At 57.4% G+C, this 23,597-nt stretch overlaps 1 protein-coding gene across 8 annotated transcripts in view; it reads right to left on the reverse strand.

The window, feature by feature from the left end:
* Positions 1–23,597, reverse strand: part of MACF1 (microtubule actin crosslinking factor 1) — a 141,001-nt gene that overhangs the window by 101,222 nt on the left and 16,182 nt on the right. For all 8 annotated transcript variants that reach the window (XM_039381241.1, XM_027740221.2, XM_027740220.2 and 5 more), the window contains exons 3-5: positions 4,962–5,023; positions 3,817–3,906; positions 1,124–1,201 (exon numbers count right to left, since the gene is read on the reverse strand). In XM_039381241.1, the coding sequence (XP_039237175.1) occupies positions 1,124–1,201; positions 3,817–3,906; positions 4,962–5,023 (230 nt within the window). The remainder of the gene's footprint in view (positions 1–1,123; positions 1,202–3,816; positions 3,907–4,961; positions 5,024–23,597) is intronic.

Consider the following 23,597-nt stretch of genomic DNA (forward strand, 5'->3'; position numbering starts at 1 on the left):
AAACCAAGCTCTAATCAATCAGCCCTAATGAAGGCATTGCCCTCCCTCTTCTCCCTTGGGGGAGTCCCTGCTCCCCACCACTCAACAGGACCCACAATCAGTCTCTGGTAGGAGTGTCTAGGGTAAGACATCCCAGCGAGGCCACCAGGCCATCCATCACACTTCAAAGGAAAAAGCTGTTTCATCCAAGTGGAGAAACAAGTTCCCCAGAGCCCTTGGCAAAATGTCTCTATCAAGGAGCTGGGGAGGAGGAAGAGGCGGGGGGCTGGAAGCGGCTCACCCTCCCTGGAGTAGGGAATGTGCTCAAATTTATTCAGTGCCCTCAGGCCAGCAGCAAGAGAGAAAAGTCTCTGCTTCAGCATGAACTGGTACAATTTATCATCATCATCGCCTTGGCATATCTGGGAGCATCACGGTGGGGAGACCTGACCCAACAGGCAGAACAGGACACCCGGCCCCGGGGCTGCGGGGGTTTCACCTGCAGAGCCAACAAGTCTCGGGATGCAGCCCATTGCTCCAGGCAGGATCTGCCCAGGGGTGCGGAGCATGACTGGTCTCTGCCAGCTGCACAGGCACGGTGGGGCCAGCAGCTCCCAAAAGCCCAGGGGAGGGAGCCTGTCCTCCAAAAACTGAAGGATAATCAGTCCATGTTGACAGCCGGAGGGGTGATGCCACAGAGGCACCTGGCTGTGCCAGCAGCAAGGCCAGGGCTGCGTGGGCTGGGCAGAACCAGCAGCCACCTCCTCCCCAGAGCTGGTGGCAGGGCACAGATGTGCCACAGCTGCCCATCCCCACCACCAGGATCTACTGAGGAGCCCCAGGTGAGGCTTTCAGGGCACAGATGTGACTGTTGGAGACATTTGCAAACCCCTTCCCAGAACTGGAGTTGGTCCCTCATTTTCACAGTAGTTTTTATGTGCATGGCTGGATTTCAGAGGGGGAATGGATTTCCCATTTTTCCCATGGGGAAAAGCCCCCAAAAGTCATCCTCAAACAGCACCATGGAGACGGGCACACCACAGCATGGGCTGATGCTGCTTCTCAACACCCTTCCCAAGCCCCAGCCAGGAGAAAGAACTACAAACCACCCAGCTCTGCTGGATGAGCCTCTGACAGCCCTTACCTGTCGCTGCTTCAGGAAATCCAGGGCAATCTGCACGTTCTGCAGACGGTGGAAGCGCATCCGCCCCTTCTCACGCGGCTGCAAGAGAGAGGCAGCAGCTTCAGGTCAGGCTCACAGGGTTGGCTGGGCTGGCAGCACCCCACATGCACAGTGGCCCCCCAGATCCCCTGAGAGCTGTCAGTGTGCTGGTGTGACCCCCTGTGCAGCCACACAAACTGCTCTATACCATTCTGGAGCAAATAAAGCCATGGCTGTGCACAATCCTGCTGGAAGGCAGCAAAAAGGCCCCAGAGGGAGACTGAGGTGGGAAAACCTGAGATCTAGACCTCTGCTGAGACCCCGAGGGTTGGTGTCCAGGCCTGGCAACAGGCAGGACTGGCTCAACCTCCAAGATCTCAGGGCAGGATCTCACCCAGCCCATGGACAGCCAGACAAGTTGGGAAAAGGGCTCAGCAAAGAGATGGGCTCCAACAGCTACAGAGTCTGACTGATCCAGGTGGAAGCAGAGGTAGGACATGGAGACCCAGGCAGGGACAAGCTGTGGGTCCCCAGTGATGGCAGAGGAACCCCAACCTCAGCATCAGCCCCTCCAGACCCAGCCTGGCTCTTCCTGCACATGGGCAGGGGCTGCTGCTTGAGGTACCATCTCCAAATCCTTCAGGAAAGGGAAAATGAGACACCCTGGACTGTGCCTGTTGCTGCTGCAGGTCAGGGATTTCCAGAGGTACCCGTTGGCTGAGTCGTGGCCAGGGAAAAGGTATGGGGATGTTGGGTCTGCTTTGAAATCAGTAGGAGTGGAAGGATCAATGCCCAAATCCTGATCCCAGCCTCAATATGAGGATTCACCAGGATGTTCATAAAATCACAGAAAGTTTGGGTTGGAAAGGACCTTAAAGACCATCTAATTCCAACCCCTTGCCATGGGCAGAGACACCGTATTCTGAACTGTTAGGATACCCCAAGTCCTCTGAATCACCTTCCTTCCTCAGCCTGAAGGGAAGACCTGTCCCTGCAAGGAGCGGAGCTGTCCCTGCAAGGGGAGGAGTTCTCCCTGCAAAGGGAACATCTCCAGGCCTGCAGAGAACCATCAGGAAGGTGCTACAGCCCAAGCTCCTCCTGCTGAGGTGACACTGCACAAGGGCACCATCACCCAGAGCACAGGGGCTGGAAAACACATCTTCTCTTATACCTGACCAAGTTTTGGGGTCTGTCCCCTTCAGGCTGACCCTTGCCTGGGACTAGGCTGTGCTCGCTCCCACCTCCACTCACATGCACGGTCGTGCGCCGTATCCCAGGAAGTGCCTGTGCCCGGAGCCTGTCCATGCAGTGCCAGGTGAGCAGCCGTGTGGGACCCATCCCTGTCCCCTCCCACCCCGTGGAGGGACACATGCTGTCACACCGGGTGGGTGAGTGCCCTGGCTGCAGGCGGACGCTGCAGTGCACGCACAGATAATCCAGCTCACAGGAACGCAGCCCCGGAACGAGGGAGCATCTCCACTCTCACAGCTTCCCCTCCACACACCCTCGCTCAGGGCGACCACCCCAAGTGGGTTTTATCCAAAACCGCGGCTAAAACCGAGGAGAGGGGAAGGCTGGGCTGCACTGGACTATCTGACGGCACTCCAGCGTCTGCCAGGGATACGCTGCATCCGGGACAGGCTCAACCTACTTCTTCATCATCATCATCTTCCTCCTCACGCTCCTCGCTGCTTGCACGGCACCAGGCCGGTGCTCTCACCAGGCGAAGGCTCCGCTCAGCTGGCGGCTCTACGGGCTAACGAGGACGGGAGGGACGGCGACGGGAGGGTGACACAACAGGGGAGACAGAATGGAAACCAAAATGCAACACCCGGGTGCGAGGAGAAATAAAAGAGCAAGGGACGAAGGCGGCTGGGTCTCTGGCACGCTCCGAGCCCCAGCACGGGAATTTCCTCCTGATTTTGGAAGCTGGGAGCCGTGTGGATCATGAGTAGCGTGATCCAATTTTTCAGCCCCCACAAAAACCGATTTGGCGTCTCTGGAGGGTAACGGAGGGAGGTAGCAGATCTTTGCCCAGATCCTATTTTGGGGGAAAACTAAAATAATTCCTGCTGTGCTACCCTGTTACAGCAATCGGGATTCTTCCTGGAGCTGAGGGAATGTGTCAGTCTGAGAAGGAGGAGGAGGAGGAAGGAGGAGGAGGGGAGATTCCACGAGAAGAGGTTTGCACCACTGACTGCTACAAATCCAGCTCGTGCAGGAGCTGAGCTCGGGGCAGGAGTGTCAAATCTGAGTTAAACTGCTGGGCACGCTGCCACAGAAGCAGTTTTTAGTCAGATCCGCTATTATCCATGATTTTAAATTTGGAGCCAGGACTGGAAGATGCAGGTGTGTAAGACTTAGCAAAAAGAGGGCTTTATCCAGGGCACCATAATCAGGTGCTTTGGTGGTATCCAAGAGAGACCAGCCTGGGGGATAGGGCTTTGAGTGAAAATAAATAAATAAATAAATAAATAAATAAATAAATAAATAAATAAATAATAATAATAATAATAGCAATAATAATAAAAGAAACAATGACAGACATTTGAAAACAAAACTGTGGCGCAAGAAATGACAGCTGATGGCTGGGAGTGGAGGGGAGCAGGGGGAGGACAGAGGGGGCTCGGGGTGGGGGGTGGTTCCAGCATCCCTGTCCATCCCTGGAGACTTACCAGCTTCACTCCCGACAGCACTTCCAGGAGGGAGATGAGGTTGTGGCCATCTCGTAAATCCTCGTAGAGGTCGTTGATGTGCTTGCGCACCTGGGGAGGGGAAAAGCCATCAGGCCATTTCAAACTGTTACTCCAGAATTATGGCCAAGGAGAGCAGCCTCCCCCTTCCCAGACGACCTGGCAGAAGCTGCTGCCAATTTTACACGCACAAAATCTGACTGTTAAACCATCTGTACTCCGGGTAATCCCATAACACTGCACACAGATCCCTGCGGGAAGGGCAGCTCTTCCTGAGGAGGTGGTTTAACTTCTCACATTCCTCACAGCATCTCCCAAAACACAGCACCCAGATTCCACCTGGCAGCAGGTTTCTATGGGCAGCACAGCTACAGGAGCAAGCTGACCCCATCCAGCCTCTGTTCCTGCTCTTCCCCAGACACCAAGGCTTCACTTTCCTGGGAGTCCCCAGATGTTTTGCAGAGAAGCCTCAAGATTTTTCTGGTTTTCCATCCTTTGTAAGATTTAGAAAGCAGCCAAAAGCTTGGCACAGAGTTTTGCAAAGCTGGCAGGAAAACACAGCTGGGACACCTTGTACCCAAGCCATTTCTTTTCCTTCTTTTTCTTTTTTTTTTGTTTTGTTTTGTTTTTGGTAAATGGAGAATTAATTAAAACCCACCCAGCACTAACCAAGAAAAGCAGAAGGAACCTTGTGGTGACATGTTAATCCTGCTTAAAAACACGTCCCTTGGCACTGTTTGGGGCTCCTCCACATGCAAGAGCATCCTTTGAAAGACAAAAAAGCCCATTTTCCCTGGCAAGGTGGTGTGAGGGAAGAACCTCCTTTGCCCTGGCATGAGGGAGGATGCACAAGCTTCCTATTAAGCAAGGACCAGGTACCCAGGAGGGAAAGGTAATAAAAGGGCTGTGTGGTGATGCTACAGTGCCCTCCAAAGGCTCCAGCACATTTCCAGCACATCCTGCTCTGCTCTGAGTAAAGACACTCATGAATACTGAAATCAAACAGTCCTAGGCATAAAAAAAAATTGTAAAAAACCTTAAAAAGGCATTTATCTGCCAGTCCTGAGCTGGAACAGAGACACACACAGTCATTTAACCGGCTTTATAATAAAATACGTGACTCTTACCTTCATCAAGTGTTTATTGACCCATTTAGTGAAGGTTTTCTTTTGGACTCTGTCCCGTTCATCTGTCAAAAGAAGACAAAGGCAGCTCTTGGTCAGTGGTTCTCATGCAGAAACTCAAATGACTTTGAAATGAGGGGAAGAGACAGAGGGATCGCCGCCGGTGCCAGGACGGATCCCGCGCCGGCACAGGGAACAGAGGCGGCTTATTCACGGGTTAGTGCGGGACAGGGCCGTTCACGAGGCTCCAACGTCTCCCTGGGGCAGGGAAATGGGAGCTAGGACAAAATACACTGGTTTCCTGGTGAGAACAGTGCTATTTAACGTGGGTGACTGGGATAGGTGTAACTGCAGCACCAACTGAACGCCCAAAATGTGCCCCCGCCGTGGCTCCTCGGCCCCTCTGGAGGCAGCACAGGGAGGGAGGGGGGGGTTTGCCAGAGCCCATCCACTTTAGGAGGGTGTCCCTCTGCCCTGCCCGCTCCCGGAAGGCTTTAGGGCATTATATAAACCCCCCAGATGTCCCGTTACAGGCCTCGGCCGGGCACCACCAGGGTGTGCAATTAGCAGCTTACTCTGTCGCTGTATTTTTGGTTCATTGGATTGTCAGGATTTAATGTTTATTTCTGTCCTGCAGCTCAGCCCTGGCCAGACACTGAGAGTTCTGAACGCCGGCGGGACACAGTGACAACGTGGGTGACACTCTCAGGGGGTCCCATCCCCAGGGGTGGCGGGTGACAGGATGGGAGATTTGTGGTGACGCCCAAACACCAATGGGAGAGCTCCAGGCAGGCTTTTTGCTCCACAGAAAAAATAATATCACATGAAAAACAAAGGCAAGAAGACGAAAAGAGAGGGGCACAAGATGGGCCACACACACTGGAGGGTCCCACACGGTGCAGGGGGGTCCCACTCAGCTCCCACTTCCCCATGCCCAGGCAGTGAGGAGGGCTCAGGGCAACCCCAGCAGCTAGCCCTGTGCCCAATGGGATCACCTGGGTTTAACAACAACACCCCAGAGGAAAAAGTTCCTCAGCATCAACCCCACAGCACATGACCCCAGGCTCCCGAGCACTGTCCTGTCCATCCCAGGGGATCCCTGGGATATTCAGGAAAGGACGAGCCCCATTCCCCCAAGAGACTCCCTCTGACATCTGGGTCCACCAGGCAGCAGCACCCCTCGCTTTGGTTTTAAGCCAAAAAATCAAGAAAAGGGAGAAAACAGCATCTCTCAGCCAGAGATCCCCATCCACACCACGTGTCCTGCCAGACAGCCCCGCACCCCACTCCCCGGGATGGGGGGTCACTGAGAGTCTCTGCACAGTCCCAGAGGCCCTTGAGAACACCTCCCAACATCTCCATCCACACAGTCTGGAAAGCACCATCCAGCATCCTTCCTCTTCCTCCTCCACCCCACGGCTTCCCCTTCTGAAAGCGCCGCAGTCAGACACGTGGCACACGGCAACACGTCGCTTCGCCATGTCCCCCTCAGTCCCCGGGCCAAGGCACCCAATCAGGTGCCAAAAAACTACCCGTTGGTTGAACTACGTCCACACTCACTTCCCGTTCTGCCAGGCTCCAGCCTCGGCTTCCCGGGACAACGCGGCTGAGCCACGGAGCTGCTGCCTGGCACTGCCAGCCATAGGAAGCTGTGTCACCCTCACGTGTTTTTAGGGACTTTTCCTTCACCCAACCCTCCCAGAGTCCCGGTGTTGGGTCCTACCCCAACCCCGGTGTTAATTCAGGGTGGATAAAGCTCCATACCCCGTACCCCGTGTATCCCACAGGCTGGGCAGGGGAGGGTGGTGGGTACTAACCGATGCAGCACATCCGGCACACCAGGCAGGCGCTCAGCCGCCTCCTCTCCCCGGAAAGATGCCGCCTCTCCATCGCCCCGGCCCGGGATGGGGAGCGCTGGGTCCCGGCAAAGCAGCAGCTGCCTCCCGGCTCCCGGGGAAGGGTCTTCTGGCAGCACCACCCACTCGCCGACCTCGGCCCCAGTGGGTGCGGATGGGTGAGTTCTCACCCGCAGCTCCTCCCACCACACCACTTCCTACCCCTGGTGCCCCCAGTGCGGGCACAGGCCGTTCCTCCTCCAGGCTATCACTGCAAACCTCACCACGATGTCAACGGCTGCCTTGCCCGTGGTCTCCCGGTTCCTCGGTTTCTCCGGGTGCTCCCAGCCCCGGGTGCCGCCAGCGCGGCAGCTCCGTGCCAGCAAAATCCTCACCCACGGTCCCAATGGCCGGCAAAGCAGCTTGGAACACTCCCAGCACAGAAGGGCAGAGCTGCCACCTCCAGCACGTGAGGAAGAAGCGGTGCCGAGTGCGGCGCAGCTCCGGCGACCGGCGGGTTGGGGGTGCGGGCACTGGCTCGCCCCGCAGAGCTGGGCACTGCCTGCTGGCCGGCTCTTGGCTTGTTTTTCCTCGTCTTGTTTTCCAGTTAATTGCACCAGGGACAGGAGGGACAATGCTGGGCTGTTCTCCCCGCTCCCGCCTGCAGCTCCTGCCCAAATCATGTCCCGGGTCTGAAGCACTGGAGCCGGGACACGGCGCAGCCCCGCTCGGCACGCGGGGAGATAACGGGGGCCGCCTTATCACCACCTCTCTTCCTTTTCTTCTAAATATAATCCCCCTGCAGCCCTCCTGCCGGCTGCTGCCCCAGCCAGGAGGGCAAGAGCAGCCAGGGTGCTGCCTCGGGAAGGCAGGAGCGCATCCCCGAGCATCGCACGGAGCACGCGGGGACAGAGGCAGGTCACCGAGTCCCACACGGACAGTCTGCAGCCAGGCACCTCCAGTGCTGGATCCCAGGGTTGCCCACAGGCCAGCAGCTCCTTGACGAGCTCCCTCTTCCCGTCTCCTGCAGAAATTGAGGGTTTTCCTCCTTTTTTTTTGCCCTGTCTCACCACCTTTGGGTGGTTCCCGGGCTCCAACCAGATTAAACCTCCCCAGCCCGCACCCGCACTATCAGCTGAGCTAATAATAATGCTGGTTACTGCTTACTAACAATATTAAGGCATTGCAAGCTTATCTCTCCCTGGCTTATCTTTTCCAGAGTCACCCTGACAAACAACTTGTTGCAATCCCCTCATGTTCATCCCCTCTCTGGTTGCATCCCTCCATACTCGTCCCCTCCCTGGTCTAGCAGAGGTTTGCTGGCCCCAGCCACCAAGAACCACCCTGTCACCAGCCAGGGACAGCGAGCAGAGGCGATGGCCTGGGCAGCAGGCAGGTAGGGCATGGCCAGAGGGAAGGTTACAGTGGCCAAAGGAAATCTGTCCCACTCTGAAGACAAGCCAGCAGCAGGAAAAGCAACAGCAGAGCTTCAGGTCCCCTCGCACGCAGGCCATGGAGCAAAGGCTGGTGGCAGTGACACAGGGAACATCACCAGCAAACAGAGACCATGCACGTGGCTTAATTCCCTCCCCACCTCCTCTCCCCACATTGCACACCAGAGCTCAGCCCACCTCATCCCCAAAAATAGGGATCCCAAAGGAACCAGGGCATTGTCTGCCCTCCGCCACAGCAGCACAAATCCCCCACAGAGGGGCAGAAGCAGCAAGGATCAAGGAACATTGGTGGCCACACAAGGGGAAGGTGGTTTGGGGAACTTTCCCTCTGCTGTTGGTCCCACAAGTGAACCCAGCTAGCGAGGGGGAACAGGGAAAACCATCCTGCCCCATATCTGGTATCCAGTGCTCCAAAATCAGAGGCATCAGCTGAGCATGGAAACAAAAACTCCCACTCACCGTCCTGCTGGACCTCAGGGCCCCCAGGCACTTGCCATCGTCACAGGGATGGCTCCCACAGGCACTGGGTGCCAGAGAACCCCCCCAGCACCACCACAACACCCTGCTCAGACAATTCCCTTCCCGTTTGCCCGCGGCAGCCTCCATCCTGGCAGCCTGCCTGTGCCCAGCAGCTCCCAACACGTCTGGCCGGGAGCTGCCGCTCCCCCATGGATCTCTCCTCCATCATCGCTGGCCTTGCTCGCTCTCACACTCCATCACCGTGTGCCTCCTCCTGCTCAGGCTGCTGCTGCCAGAGCCTGGTCCCAAGCCCTGGGAATCAGCGGGATAGAAGGTGCCTGGCCAGGCACCATCCCTAATCCTAACCCTGGCTTGGCACCCTCCATCCCCTGTGCGCTCAGTGCTCCCCGGGATGGCCCTTTGCCATCCTTAGGAGGGAAACCAGGGGGTTTCATGTCATCCACAGGCTCCTTCAGCCTCCTGGAATAAAGTTGGGAAGTGGCTCACAAACTTTCTGTCCCTGTTCATGAATTCCTGCTAAATCTGAAGGAATATGGGAAATCTCAGACAGGGCCCTGAGCTGGACAAGCTTGAGGACATCTCCAAGCCCACACTCAGGGTTAAAGTGGCATTAAACTGTGAGAGACAACCTTGGGGTGACGGAGGGGTTGGTTACTTAAAAATTCAAAAAAAATCGAATTTCTAAGCACTGAAACCCATTGCTCTCACTTCAACACAAGCAAAGAATGGGAATGCACAGGGACTTTTTAAACCTGGTCCCGTTAAGATGGGGGATATGCAAAAAAACCTGGCTGGCTGAGGAGCAGGAGGTATTTGAAACATGCTGGCTGCCAACTTGAGAGCTGACATAATCCATCATGACAACAGAGCCAACCAGGCGGGATTTACAGAGCCTTTCACCCAGGGAGAGGAAACGGAGCCTGATTCAGCCTGGAAGAATGCACAAGAGATACCTGTGCTGGAAAACTATCCAACACCCGGATATTTAATGAGGGAGACACCTGAGAAGTGGTGATGCAAAGGAGAAGGGGGCGGATGCTCAGCAGAGCTGGGTGAGCATCACAGGGCAAAAAACTCGCTGCAAGATGACCCCCATCTTCCAGGATGCTGTGCCCACGGGATGGGTTTCACCTGCCCTTTTCTGGGAAGGAGTGATGAAGGAAAACAGACATTGGATATACTTGCTGCTTGCAACACTTGCTCCAGGATGTTTTCCAAAAGGGATGGATTTGGGGGGGGATAAACGCCTCCAAGAAGGGCGAAGCAGCAGGTCGGCATGAGGAAGAGACAGTCAAGTTGGGAAGCATTCAGGAGGTCTCTGGATGGAGCCAAGCACATCTCTGGACAACACTGCCTGGCCACGAGATTAATTAAATGGACAAGGAACGGCAGGTCAGCAGGAGGAATTGCAGCAAGTCTGGGTTTAGTGGGTGACGGTGCATTCTGTTTGTGCAATTTACTCTTAATCTCCCTCTCCCAGTAGTTTAGAGGGAGAAAGGAAGAAGTGTATCCCTAAACAGTATCTAGGGAAAAGTCCTGCACGCTGCCCAGGCTGCGCAGTCCCGCCCCTTTTCATGGAAAAAGGGAAAGAAAAGGGGGATTCGGTCACGGCCGCGGGGAAGAGGCCCCATGCAGAGGCACAGGCTAGAACAAGCACTGCTGGAAAAAAAAAAAAAAAAAAAGAGGGAGGAATCAAAACAAACAAATCCCAGGAGGAAGAGGCCGGGAGACAGAAGGAGCTACCGAGTCCTTGTGCGGGGCCTTGGAGCTATCGCACCTCCCTGTAACGAATCCTCACACTCCTTGGGCAGTCATGTGCAAGCCCTATTTTGGGAAACTGAGGCAGGGTCAGCCCCAGCTGCTCGGCGAGGCCGTGCCAGCGCCGGGAGGAGCTCCCGGGGCTGCGTCTTGCCGGTGCCGGAGACGCCGCTGTCACGGCGAGGGGTGGGAGTGACACCGGGGCAGAACCGGGAGGCAGAACCCAGCCACGTGTCGTGGGATTGTGCCAGACAAAAAGCAGCCTCATCCCCAGCGGGACCACCCCCCAGTCCCAGCCGCTCCCAGCCCCACATGGGCTGGGAATGGGTGGCGAGGCCAAATTTAGGTGGTAAAACCTCTGAGTACCACCCCCCCCCCACATACACACAGGGCTCAAGGCCACCGGGAGGATCCCCATGGCCGTGTCCTCCTCCCTCCTTCCCGCAACCACGGCCCTGTCCAGACGCTGCCAACAGCTCCTGGGGAGGGAAAACAACCCATGACCCTCCGGCCATCTTAGTGCCTCCCTGCCCCCCCGAACACCCCTACCTTCCCTGCTCCGGCTCCGCCAGTACAGGACGCCCGCGATGCCCAGGACGTGGCTCAGGACAAAGGCGGCGGGCGGCAGATAGGAGCTCTCCGACAGAGGCATTGTCTCCTATTCCGGGCCCGTTATCCCGAGCCTGGCTCCAAATTTCTTTCTCCTGAGGCTGCCGGAGTCCGGCATCGCCGGGAGGGCGAGGGGATGGGGGCCGAGTCGCTGCCTGTAGAAACTTCCAAAACTTCCTGCCTGCGCCTCTGCCCGCAGCTGGCTGTGTCTCCCCGGTGCTGGCAGGGCTTGGGACAGCCAGCGCCGCTGGGACTGGGAGATTTGGGAGCTCGAAGAGGGGGCGGGTAGAGGGACAAAGTGAGCGTCAGGCCGGCTCAAACATCTTTCCTCGGAGTTCTCGCGGCCAAACTTCGTCCACCCCCCCCCCCTCCCGCCCCGCTCGGCGGGGAGAGACGTCATCTCCTCGATTTCCATTCCCAGCGGCGCTGGAAGGTCGGCTGCGGCTCCGGCGGCCGCGGCGAGGGGATATCGGCGGGAGCAGCCGCCGTGTCGGCATCACCGCAACACCCGCATCCTCACAGGGGGCTTGGAGGGGCACGAAACCTCGCCCCGCAACGGGTGACAGTCAGCAGCGTCCCCTGCTAGCACAGAGCCCGGCAATGCCAACACACCGAGGGAAGCTGGGATCGAGGGGGAGCGGCTGGGAGATGAAGGCAGCGCCTCGAGGGGCTCCCAGGGGGGCTCGGTACCCCGGGCTGGACCCAGCAACCCCCTGCTCACAGGAGAACCTCTGCCCAGCAAAGAGGCAAAAGCAACAGCAACAAAATTTGGGATTCTGGGAGTCAAGCAGCCAAAGGACATTTCCATCACCCTCCCTGGATGCCCAGGTTAAGGATTAACTGCCAGGACACGCCCTATGGGGAAATACCCCCAAAAGATGCTCCAACACCAGAGATTTGTCCCCCTCCCAGCCAGGTGTCCCACTTGCCCCCAGCATCACACCATGCACGGTGAGCCTTTGCAGCCCAACCCTATTCACTAACGGTTTGCACCATGTTGGGCGTTACTCAGAGTTTCGGTTCTTTTCGGAACCGCTTCCGGCAGCAGCGGGACAGGGACTGCACAGGGAAACCGAAAGGAGCCGGTGCCTCCCCAGCCCCTTTGCCGTTGTAACCACAAGCAAACAGGGCGGGGAGGCTCCCACAAAGCCCGGATTGATTTCAGAGCCCATCACATACCACGTCCCCCCCACCAGCTCCTGAGGGAAGAAACTCGCTCTTGGATAGAAAGTTGTAGGGAATTAAAGGCTCGTTTTTTCCCGTTACCTTCCCCAGAGGGCTCAGACAAGAGAAGGTTGTTCTGCCGACGCTTGGAGGCGAAGGGGAAGCTGTTAAGGTGAGGATGGTACAGTGCAGACCTGCGGAACATCAGCCTGGCTCAGGATTTACTGATGGGAGAGCCAGGAATCCCAGCTGAGGATTTACTGACCAGCCAGGAGTCCCAGCTCACACAGGGACAGCACCACGCCAGACACCATCCTGCAGCACCCACTTCACAGCTGGAAAACCCCACAAGGTCCAGAGCATCACCCAGGTGCAAACTGATTTATATTTATAACCTTGAGCAGCTCCCCAAACCCTGCAGCCACAAATTGGTCAGGCTCACAAAGAAAACCACATCGAGCAAAACCTGACAGACCCAAACACAGCCTGAAATATTCCAAAACCTGGCACAGGTTGCCCAGAGAAGCTGTGGATGGCCCATGCCTGCAAGTGTTCAAGGCCAGGTTAGACAGGGCTTGGAGGCAAGAGGCAGGAATAAGATGAGCTTTAAAGTCCTTTCTAACCCAAACCATTCCATGATCCAATACTGCATCATTCCCTGGGGGTCCTGCACCCCTGTGACCTCCTAACATTGTTCAGGATAACGAGATGGGCAATAGAAAATACAGAGTTGCCCCGGGGCTCGGCGCTGTTGCAATATATTTTTCTAGAGCTTCATCCCTGCCCAGATGAAAAATATCCCAGCATAGTTTTCATCCAAAGTTGTCTGCTTTGTGTTAAGACTGCAGGAGGAACAACCCACCAGCAGGCACGAGGCCACCATAAATGGGCCCATGGTCCATCCTGAGCAGGGCAAATAACACCCTGCAAGGCAGGTGGCTGCTGGTGATGTGATGGAGCTGGGATGTGCCAGCGGGAAAGGGTCTGGGAAGCAGGAGCTGCTTTCCCACATCCCCTCATTCCAGCTGCATCCACGGGGGCTGAGCTGCTCCTGTGCTTCCTGGGTGCTTCCCGCATGGAGCAGCTAACAAAATGCCCTGAGCACCTGATAAAATGCCCTGAGAACTGCCAGCTGCTCCAGCTGGACAAGGCTTCGGGTAAAAAAAAAAAAACTTTAAATATATATACAATCATCTATAAATATATATTTTACTTCTAGATACCAACAGACTTTAGATATAAAAATGTCATAGAACCATAGAATATCCTGAGTTGAAAGTGACCCACAAGGATAGAGAATATATATATACAGAGAGAATATATTTATATATATTTATATAAATGTATATTTTCATATATAAATATATCCCCTGGCTGCACCAGGACACCCTGGGAATTCCTGTGATCCCCCACTTCATCCTGCTCAGTTTAACACCCTCACCCTACTTTCCTTTCCCTGCTCAGCACAAGCCACTGCAGGAAGGTGATAAGGAGGAGGCGGCTGATCTGGGGTGCCTCAAGAGCCAACGGCGGGTTTCAGGGTGACTCGTCAGAGTTCTGGGGACCACCCACCCCCGGATGCAGGCCCTGACCTCCCACAGCATGAGCCTGCCCACCCTGCCTGCCATGGAAACCACCACGAGCACCCAAAACACAAACAGCCCGTTTTAGTTCCTCGCAAGGCGGCTTCAACCGTCGCCTCAGCCCAGAAAGGAAAGGGGTGGGGAGAGGACACGAATCTCCCGCCCGCGCAGGAATTTGGGGAGCGGAGAGGCTGTGCCCTCCCACAGGGGGGTCCCCACCTTACAGTGCACCCCCTTTTACACATTTTGCAGCCCTGTGCATCACCCAGAATGATGGGTCACATCATTCTGATCACACACACCTCCCAGCACCTTGCCTGGGTTTTAGGGTACCCCACAGGGCAGCTCTGGGGATGCAGACCCCAGACCCTCCCTTGCTCCAGCCGTGCTCCTGCCCGGAGCTGAGTCATCCCTGGCTCCGGACAAGCACTGGGTGTCCAGGGCTGTTCCTCCCCCTCCATGTGCCTCCCCAGTGAGTAATGCTCAGACGACACGGCCGCTGCAGCTCCCGGCTCCAGCATCTCCTTATATGACCGGGGAAGCTGCCGGGCAGCGGCACACGGGAGCCGGGCACAGCCCTCGCTTCCTCGGCACCATCCAGGGGATGGAGGCACCCTGGCACAGGGTGAATGATGCCAGTGGGGTGCTCCTCCACCCCCTGGGTGCTGTGGCCTCCAAGAGGCACCCGAGGCCCCATGAACTCCAGCCAGGGCCGTGTGTCCCAGCCCCGGGAGGTGGCAGCCAGGTGGCACTGTGGAAACGCTGGAGCGGGCATCACCGGATGGCACTGGGGACAGTGGCCAGAGCCAGAGCTGGCGCCCAGCAGCACTAAACTGGCGGGAAACATCACTCCAGGGTTCTGCCTGCACCCCCTGTGCCCAAGGGTGCTGTCACTGCCCCTCAGCCAAGCCCAACCAAGTCCCCTATCACTTGCAGCAGGAACCACTTGGTTCCTGCTTGGACATGGAAGCAGCTGTAAGCACATTGGGGGATCCTGGGGGGGCTTCTCTGCCCTAAATGGGCATCAGGGTCACCCCATCCTGGCCTCGCAGCAGAGTAAAGGTCCCATCCAGCAGCAGTGCTGAGCACACACAAACTCGTGACTGCAGGACAGGAGCCAGCTTTCCTGCTGTGCTTCCTCAGCAATGCTTTTCCCCTTTTTGTTGTTTTCTCCTCCTTTCTGGGAGCTTTAAGGGCAAATCTCAGTCGCTTATGGCAGCAGCTGAGAATCGCCGAGGAGGGGAAGGAGACTCCAGGTTTTGGATCAGAAATGCCCGGGTAAATCACAGACAACACCATCCCCAGCTCCCAGGGGCAGGTCCTGCTCTGGAGCAGGGCAAGGAACCTGGCTGGGTTGGACAGGAGAGCAAACCCACCACAGCCCTAACGCCGAGCCAGGGGATGGAGCACATGCCCCACACCGACACCCAGCCACGCTCATTCCCCCCCTGGACCTTCCCCCCTTGGCTAAACCCGCGGCATCACGCCCTGCTTGCAAACCGCAGCAGAGGCAGCTGCAGACAGACAGCCAGACAGACAGACAGCCCAGCAAGACGCATCCCTGGCTGCCGAGCGCGCCCGCACGTGCCAGCGCACCCCTTTGTGCCGGCGCACCCCCGGCAAGCACGGGCAGGGCCCTGCCGGGGCGCGGAGCCCGCTCCACCCTGCCCGCGGCGCCAGGAGCCATGGGAAAGGAAAGCCAGAACAAAGATGACGTTTCTTCTGATCCGGGCTATTAAAAACAAGGTGGAACGAAGGCAGGTCACGGCTCCCGACGCTGCCCAGCGCATCACGGGCTCCGCTGCCTCGACTCAAAGTCCTCCTCCCCCCCTGCTGCCGGTGAATCACCTGAGCGTGTGCGGGCAGAGCCGGTGATCCCTCGCCATGTGGGCCCCGGCGCCCGGCCCTGCCCGCGTGCCGCCGGCTCCTGGCACGGCGGGCACATTCCCCACGTTAAACATTTCCCTCTGGCTTTCATCACCCCCGAAGCGGCCGCGGTCCTGCTGGGAGGAATGGGGAAAAATCTGCAGGGTCCCATGAGGGCCCCCTTGGCATCACCACCCCACTCCAGGGAAAAAAAATTGGGACTGTGCAAGCTCTCAGAGAGCAACGCTCTCGTGGCCCTGGCAAACCAACCTCCCCAGTGTGGGGTTTTGTGCACATAGGGATTTTGGCTCCGAGTACCCCATTGTCGCTCCCCATTTGCACAGGGAATAGTGGGAGCCTGAGCTGGGCTTCACCCTATTAACCAGAGCAGCCTCGTTCAGCCCAGAGCTTGAGGGGCTGTTCTGCACCAACCACCCCCCGGATCAGCACTGTGAGGGCAGCACAGATCAATATTTGCCTGCAAATCACTCACAGAGGAGCTGCCCACGCTGCCAAAGGTCAGCTGGACGAAGCAAAGACAGGGGAGAGGGAAGGGGTTGCAGGGAGGAACCCTGGACCCCACCCACCACCATTAGTGGTAAAATCAAAACTCCGAGGAAACAGGGAAAGGAAGCTCTGATGATAAGAACAGAGATGTTCCCCTTTCCTGCAGACGTCTGGGCACCAAAATTAGAATAATATCTTTAAAAAAAACAAGACTTCCCTTCCCACAGCAGAGCTGCTGCCCTGGCTGGAGGTGGGGTGGGACATGGGACAGGACCCCCAGGACCACCCTGCTGTGGGATATGGGGGTGGAGGGCAGGGATAAGAGACAAGTCTGGAAGCAAACATCATTCCTGCCGGCTTTCATGCTGCAAAGGCAAACAGCTGAGCTGGGGCAAACAGCCACCTGCTTACAGCTTAATCATTCCCCAGCAGCAGAGCTAGGCATGAACTCCTGCTCCCAGGCTGGAGGGCAAATCCCCCAGCACACCAGCAGTTATGGGGTCTACAGGAATCTGACATCCCAACAGGGGCTATCCAAAGGGGGCAACTCCAATGAGATGGATGGAGCCAACAGAAGAACACAGGGCCTCAAGAATCTCCAAAATCACCCAAAAGGAGACTGTTCCCTTCACAGCAGGAGCAGGGAGGCTCACCTGGCCCCCACAGCTCCTGCAGGAAAAGCAGTCAGCATCTCCAAGGCACCAGCAGGGAGCTCCAGCTTCCTTTCCTTGGCTGGGCTCACTTTTGGTGCTCCAGATTCAGCACCTTTCCCAGGGAAATCCGTAGGCATCAGCACTTCCAGCCCTGCTGCTCCCCACGCAGGTAGGGTGCCCACCCCTCCATGCATCCCCCAAAGTGCTCCCTGTCTCCCACAGCATGGATCCCAGCAGATCCACGCACACGAGCCATGTGCATGCAATGCCATCCTGGACACGCCTCATTCCAACCCTCTCCAACACTGTCCAGGCTTTTGATCCATCCCTTCAGCCCGAAAGTGAGCGAGTCACGCCGGAGAGGGGGTGAGGGTGATCTCACCGCTTCTTTCCCAGCATTACAAACCCTCCTTCCATCCACCCTCTCCAAGGCTGCTGGGATTTTGCTGACGCAGCAGTTCAGGCATTATTTCATCCCCTTCCACTTCTCGGAAGCCTCCCCTGGCTCGTCACCCCTGCGAGGACGCTGGCAGGGAGCCGGAGGGCGCTTGCTCATCGAATGATGCCACGAGACTCACGGCCACGTAACCCCGGCCCTGGGAAAGCACCGAACTCCCCTGAGCTGGCATGAACTCAGTGCCATCGTCCTGCAAGGAGAGGGCAGAGGGAGCAGGAAACAGAGACAAGCAGCAGCACCGGGGCACAGATAAAAGCTGCACATCCGGAGGCGGACGGCCAAGCAGCAAGGGCAGCTTGGAGCAGTCTTGGATGCACATGGAGCTGCTGGGTGAGAGGGATGAGGTGATGCCGGAGCACAGGGATGCGCAGGGATAAGAACAGCAAAGGTTTCATGGCAGAGAACACCAAGTCTTTTTGGGAGCGAGCAATGTCAGCTCTAGGCAGAGGAAGGCTCGCTCGCACGCCCACGTGCAAGAGGACACACACGTCTGCACGCCTTCCCAGGGGCCTGTGCTGACACGGAGAGGTGGCATCTTTCCCAGGCCGGGGGAGGAGGAGGAAGGTGATGCCATCTCTGGGTCCCTCCCTGCCCCTCTGGCCACAGGGACAACACCACACACCTCCACAGAGCCGCTGTCTCTGGGGCTGGGTAAACACCCGCTCTGGAATTCCCAGCACACCCCGACAGTGGAGAGAAAAAGCTGTGAAAAAAAACCCAAAACATAAAAAACACCAAAAAAAACCCCACCACAAGATTTGACAGAAGCCCTGGCAGAGCCCTGTGCCAGAGAGCACCCCAAGCCCTGGCTGAATCCAGCACCTGCTCCCGCTGCCTGCACAGGAGCTGAGCACCAGGAATGCCCCGAACCCTGGAAAAATCCCCAAAATAAAGTCCCAGGCCCCAGTCTCTCTTGGAGGAGCCAGACCCCACAGCTGAGCCCCAGGGAGAACTGCAGGGAGCCGGGTTGGAGCCGCAGCGGTTGGATCATCCCCGGCCGCTCAAGTCCAAGCTTTGCACTTCCCACAGCAGCGGCTTAGGGAGCAGGAAAGCCGGGGGGTGGAGGGGTGGAGGGATGGCCGGCATCAAAACTCCTTTTCTACCAGCTAACAAAAGACCCGGTGTCTCCGCAAAGAGGCTTGTTATTCCAACGCCAACCAAAGGCTGCTTGGCAGCGGGAGAAATAGGGAAACGTTAGGCTAGTGGGAACTGGCTGGGCTTTGTTTGGGGGTGCTGTGTTTGCACAGGGTCCACACAACGGGGGTGTCAGGGCCAGGGGAGCCAGAGCTGGGCTCCCCCTGACTGGGCTGCCTGGGTATGGCCGGGCTGGCAGCCCCCAGCTCTGGTGCCCTCATCCTGTTCCTCACAAATAAAGCACAGAGGCAAAGGGAGGTCAGCCCAAAGTGCTGTTAGGAAGCTGTGTGTCCCCCCATCTTCTGCCTTCAGCCCCCCCAGGTGTGCCCCAAAAAGCAGCTCAGGGTCACAAGGAACACAAGGACAGAGGTGGCAGAGCTGCCACCCTAGAACAGGAGATGTGCAAAGCCTCCTCTGAGAAATGGAGGTCAAAGAGAAGGAAGCAGCCGATTCCCTCCTCTTCCTCTGCAGATGGAGGGCAGGCAGCAACCTTGAGCCCTGATCTCATTAGATGTCCCAAACTAAGCAGTGTGAAACCTGATTAGCGCCAGGCGGGAGGCGGGCGAAGGAGCGGCAGCTCGGTCAGCCAGCCAGCACCAGCACCCTTCCACTGGACAGGGGTGGCCTGGGGAGCAGGGCACCCACAGCACCCTCCCCACAGCACCCAGGATCTCGTCCTGGTCCTTCCATGGGCTCAACCAGGGTCATGGTTTGTGGCTGTGCCGTGCCCTGAAGTGATGTTTCATCCCAGCTGCTGCCGCCAGCTCCTGGCCGGCCGGCCTTGGCGTGCAGCAGCAGCAGCAGCAGAGAGAAACGTAGGATTAAAAAAAAGGAGGGAGGCAAGAGCCTGAAACTTCTGTTCCCTAGAGACCTGCTCTCCCGCAGAGAACCTTAATCCCTGTTAAAAAGCAAATGAAATAATCCAGTTGCTAACATTGCTCTGCCCTCTTCGTTCAAGCCCCAGATCTGCTGGACCCCACCAGCCTGGCCCAAGCACAGCAGATTCCCTCAGCAGGGCTGAGCTGGACCTTTCCAGGACTAAAACCACAAGGCTATGGTGGGAAAGCTGTAAACCAACAGGAACCCTCAGTTCGGGCACAGCCTGCGAGTCCCCACAGCTGGCAGTGGTGCCCAGGGGACACCTCACCAGGCGGCTGTGCTAGAGCAGCACCATCATCCCATTCCCAGGAGCAACCAGCCCCATCCTCCTCATACAGAGGGAGACAGGGCTGCGAGAGCCACGTGCCAGAGGAACCAAAACTCACCAGAGTCTCCACCCGCAGTGGCCGGGGCAGATGGTGGCCCTGGATCTCTTATCACACCCGGCCACCTTGGGTGGCCCCAGCCTGGGCTGCTCCTCAGGGAAGCCACCACACGATGGGACGAAAGCAAACAGCGACGGCGGCACACGGGGATGAGCTGTGGTGCTGCTCCAGCACTGGCACCGTGGCACACACCGGGGCAGGAGGCTGCTCCTGACTCCTGCTCCAATAATCCCTCACATCCCTCTGGCAGCAGGGCCAGCATGTAACACCTAAACCCCTCTTTTTTTAACAGCAGAAACTCAGCGGGGCCAAGAAACTCGTCACTGCGGGCACGTGCACGATGGTGAGGCAGCAGGAACGAGCACGGACCCACTCATGGCTGCCTGGGCACAAGGAAAATCTGAACCTGATTCCCCTGGGGAAAGCACGTGGCAGCGACAAGGTCAGATGGAGCCAGATTAGCTGGCATGCACCGAGAGGGCCGAGGAGATGCCGGGTTTGAGCCAGCTGCCAAGTAAGTAAACAACAAACTCCTCAGAAAGCGAAACCAGCCGTCCTCGTGCTCCTGGTAAAATTAACCCAGCAATAAATTTGTAATCAAATGGGTTTCCTGAGCCGAGCCCAAAGGATCTGGTCACCCCAGGGGCCGTGACAGACGCTGCCCTGGGAAACTCAAGATGGAAACTGTGTGGAAAGTCCAGGTGACCCCGCACCCACTGGGGCAGGGTCCCTCATGGAGCAGCATCTTTTGTTCCTGGCACAGAGGCAGGGATCTGGCAGGGCCCCCCAGCCCCATCCCAGCTGGGCGGGCTGGGGGCACTGGGATGCTCTCCAAGCCTTTGGGAGGAGATGGATGCTGGCACGGCGCCGGGGTCAGGGGCCTGGACTTACATACACGAGCATTTACATATGAAACACTCCCAGCTCCAATATCCGCTGCTGCCTCCACCTCCCTGGGGAGATGAATAGAGATGAGGGGGGAGAAGGGAAAAGAAACCTCTCCAGCAATAAAACCTTGTTTTCCTCCAGCTCTGGCCAGCCCAGCAGCTCAAGGGCAGGCTGGGCCAACTGTTTTCAGCACTAAGAGCACACTTAGATCCGTGGCAAATGCCAAACAGCAACAGCAAGATGCATGGCACAATGTTTCCATGCCAGTGGGCACCACAGAGCCAACCATCACTGCCTGCAAAGGTGGGCATCCCTTCTGTGCTTGGATGTGTGGGGAAACCCCCCAGCAGCATGAAAGGGGTGGTTGTGCCCACTCAAAGAGCTGCTTGGCCTCCTCCAAGCGTAGAATCTCAGACTGGTTTGGTTGGAAGGGACCTTAAAACCAATCCAGTCCCACCCCCTGCCATAAGCAGGGCCACCTTCCTCTACAGCAGGTTGCTCCAAGCCCCATCCAGCCTAGCTTTGAACACTTCCAGCTCCTTGCCCCTTCCCTGCCCACAACGTGCTTTCCTCCATCTCCCTGCCTGCTCCACTTCCTGAATTAAAGCCACACAGGCCTGTGGTAAACAGAGCTGGTGACAGACAAAGTCGGCATCACTCAGTCTGCAGGCAGCCAAACAGACCAAAACCCGAAGACTGGGCTTCCTGGGGACTTGCCACCCAGGTTTTCATGTTCCCATTACAGGCTCACAGGAGTGGAAAGTGCCACAAGCAACGGGATGTGGGAGCCAGCGCGGGAGCCAGCGCTCCCGGCAGGGCTCTGGGCAGCACCTGGAGAGGGGAATGCTGCCAGATCAGCTCCTGCAACCAGTCACCTTGTAAACGCGATTAATAATGTCGTGTTGGCTCCCCGCACCTCGCTCTCGCAGGCAGGAGGGGAATTTACTGAGCTGCAGCTGGAAACAGGGCTGGAAAGCCCCGTGTGAGAGGTTCAGCAGCAGCCCCAAAACACAGAGAGGAGGGTCACTGGCACCCAAACCCAGCACCCAACCCTGCTCTGGCTGCCAAGGGGCTGCAGATGGGGAGGATGGAGCCGGTCACCACCCCCGGCACACAGCGACTCAGGGCTCCTTTCACATTGATTCCCAGTGCCAGCTGCAGCGAGGCTCAGGAAAAATTTATGATGGACACCACGGCAGCATAAGAAAGTGAATTATATTCCTCCCAGACGCGATAACTCAGGGCAGCTGTCAGCCACAGAGCTGCGGGATTAACCCTTTGCGGGAGGGTGGGGAGGCTGCCAGCCCGCCGGTGACAACTCCCTTGGCTCCCTGCTAAATTAAACATGGAATTGATTCACCTTTGTTATACAATGGGATCAGCTGGTAAAGCCCAGCCGGGCTGAGGCCACGCTGTAAAAAGGGGCAAGTCAATGAGAGTGTTGTTGGATGACAGGCGATGGCATTCCAGGTGCCTTCTGTTTTCCGCTCTGCCTTCCTTCCGAGCAGGAGAATCCCCAGAGCTGTCTGCAGCGGGGTGAGGTTGGCTGGGAATTCCGGAGGGACAAAAGCTCCTCTAACAGCGGGGAGGGATAAAAATAAAGGAAGAAGGGGGAGAAAAAGCAAGGGAAGCATTCCCAGAGCACCAGGTAAACTGAGCTGCTCTCCCGCAGCCCGGGCTCGCTGCCTGCAGCAGCGGGACAACGACCGCCTGCCTCCAGCCACCTGCCAGGGGCCAGCCCCGCAGGATCCGGTGTCCCAGCCAGCTCTCCAGGGACAGCCTGCGAGGCAGAAGAGGACAAAGCCCTGGGAAAGAGTTTTAGAAAGAAAGGAAGGGGGAAAACAGCAATCTGCACCCGGGTGCCACTGTGCACCCGCAGGCAGTGGGATCCATGCACCGAAAACACCCTCACCAAAGCCGGATCAGCCCCCATCCCGTGGGAACGGCAGCCAGCTCCTCTCCCTTTAGCAGGAATTTGAGCTCAATTTCTTTTCCAGTTGTTATTTGCAAAGCAGCTTCCCCGGCCTCCCTGCACTGCTCCCAGGGCTGGGTCAGCCGCTGCCCCAGCGCTCGCTTTGTGCCCGGACCACAGCGCTCCAAATCCAAATAAAAGACAAAAGAGGGAAGTGAAGCGGAGCCATGGAAGGCACCACCCCTGCCCGCCTGGGAGCTCCACAGGGAGCCAGCGGCTCCTGGACATCCCGGGAGTGCTCGATTCGCCGCGATCAGCGATCGATGGCAGATGGTCGGGCTCAGCCGGAGCCCTCGGAAGACGCGACGCCGGAGCGGCTCAGCCTCTCCCCGCGCTGCACATCCGCACCACGGAGGGTGAGAAATACCTCTCAGGGTGCCGAGTCCACCCAGGAACTTCCTGTACTTCTCCAAGTTCATTTTCCAGCCGAACCCACCCCGCTGCTCAGCTGAGTGGCATCAGGGTGGCCCACAAGCTCCAGCCGCCGTCTCCAGCTCGGCATTCCCGCTGGAGTCCTCGCCCGTCGCCCTTTGACCACTGGCAGTGTTTCCTTATTAGATGAAGCACATGAAAACCTCCCATGGCTCGAGGCCACCCCCCTTTTGCAAATGAGCCCAGCGAGTGCCCCGCACCATCAGGGCCCCCCGGCATCCCTTACCCCACCCCTCCACGCCAGATTTCAGGGATTGTATGTCCTGGGGATATATTTCCAGCAAGGAGTATGTTTGAGGGAACTGGGAAGGCGAGGGAAGGAAAAAAAAAAAACCACCAGGCTTCAAGATGGGAAGGCAGAAGACTGGGAACACACAGTCAGTGGGCAGAGCACGGTGTCCCCATCCTGTGGGAAAAGCCACCCTGGTGACTCTGACACCAGCCCATCAGCCTGGGAGAAGCCACCAGAAAAAGTGTCAAAGCGGTGGAAAAATGAGCCAGGTGACACCCACGAGCAGATGGGAGGCAGATCCCTCCTGTCTTTGCCCCCTGACATTTGCCACATGCTCACCCTGCACTGGC

This window comes from Pipra filicauda, unplaced genomic scaffold (genome assembly GCF_003945595.2).
Source record: "Pipra filicauda isolate LSUMZ 115617 unplaced genomic scaffold, ASM394559v2 scaffold219_size1829416_pilon, whole genome shotgun sequence".
Taxonomy (NCBI): domain Eukaryota; kingdom Metazoa; phylum Chordata; class Aves; order Passeriformes; family Pipridae; genus Pipra; species Pipra filicauda.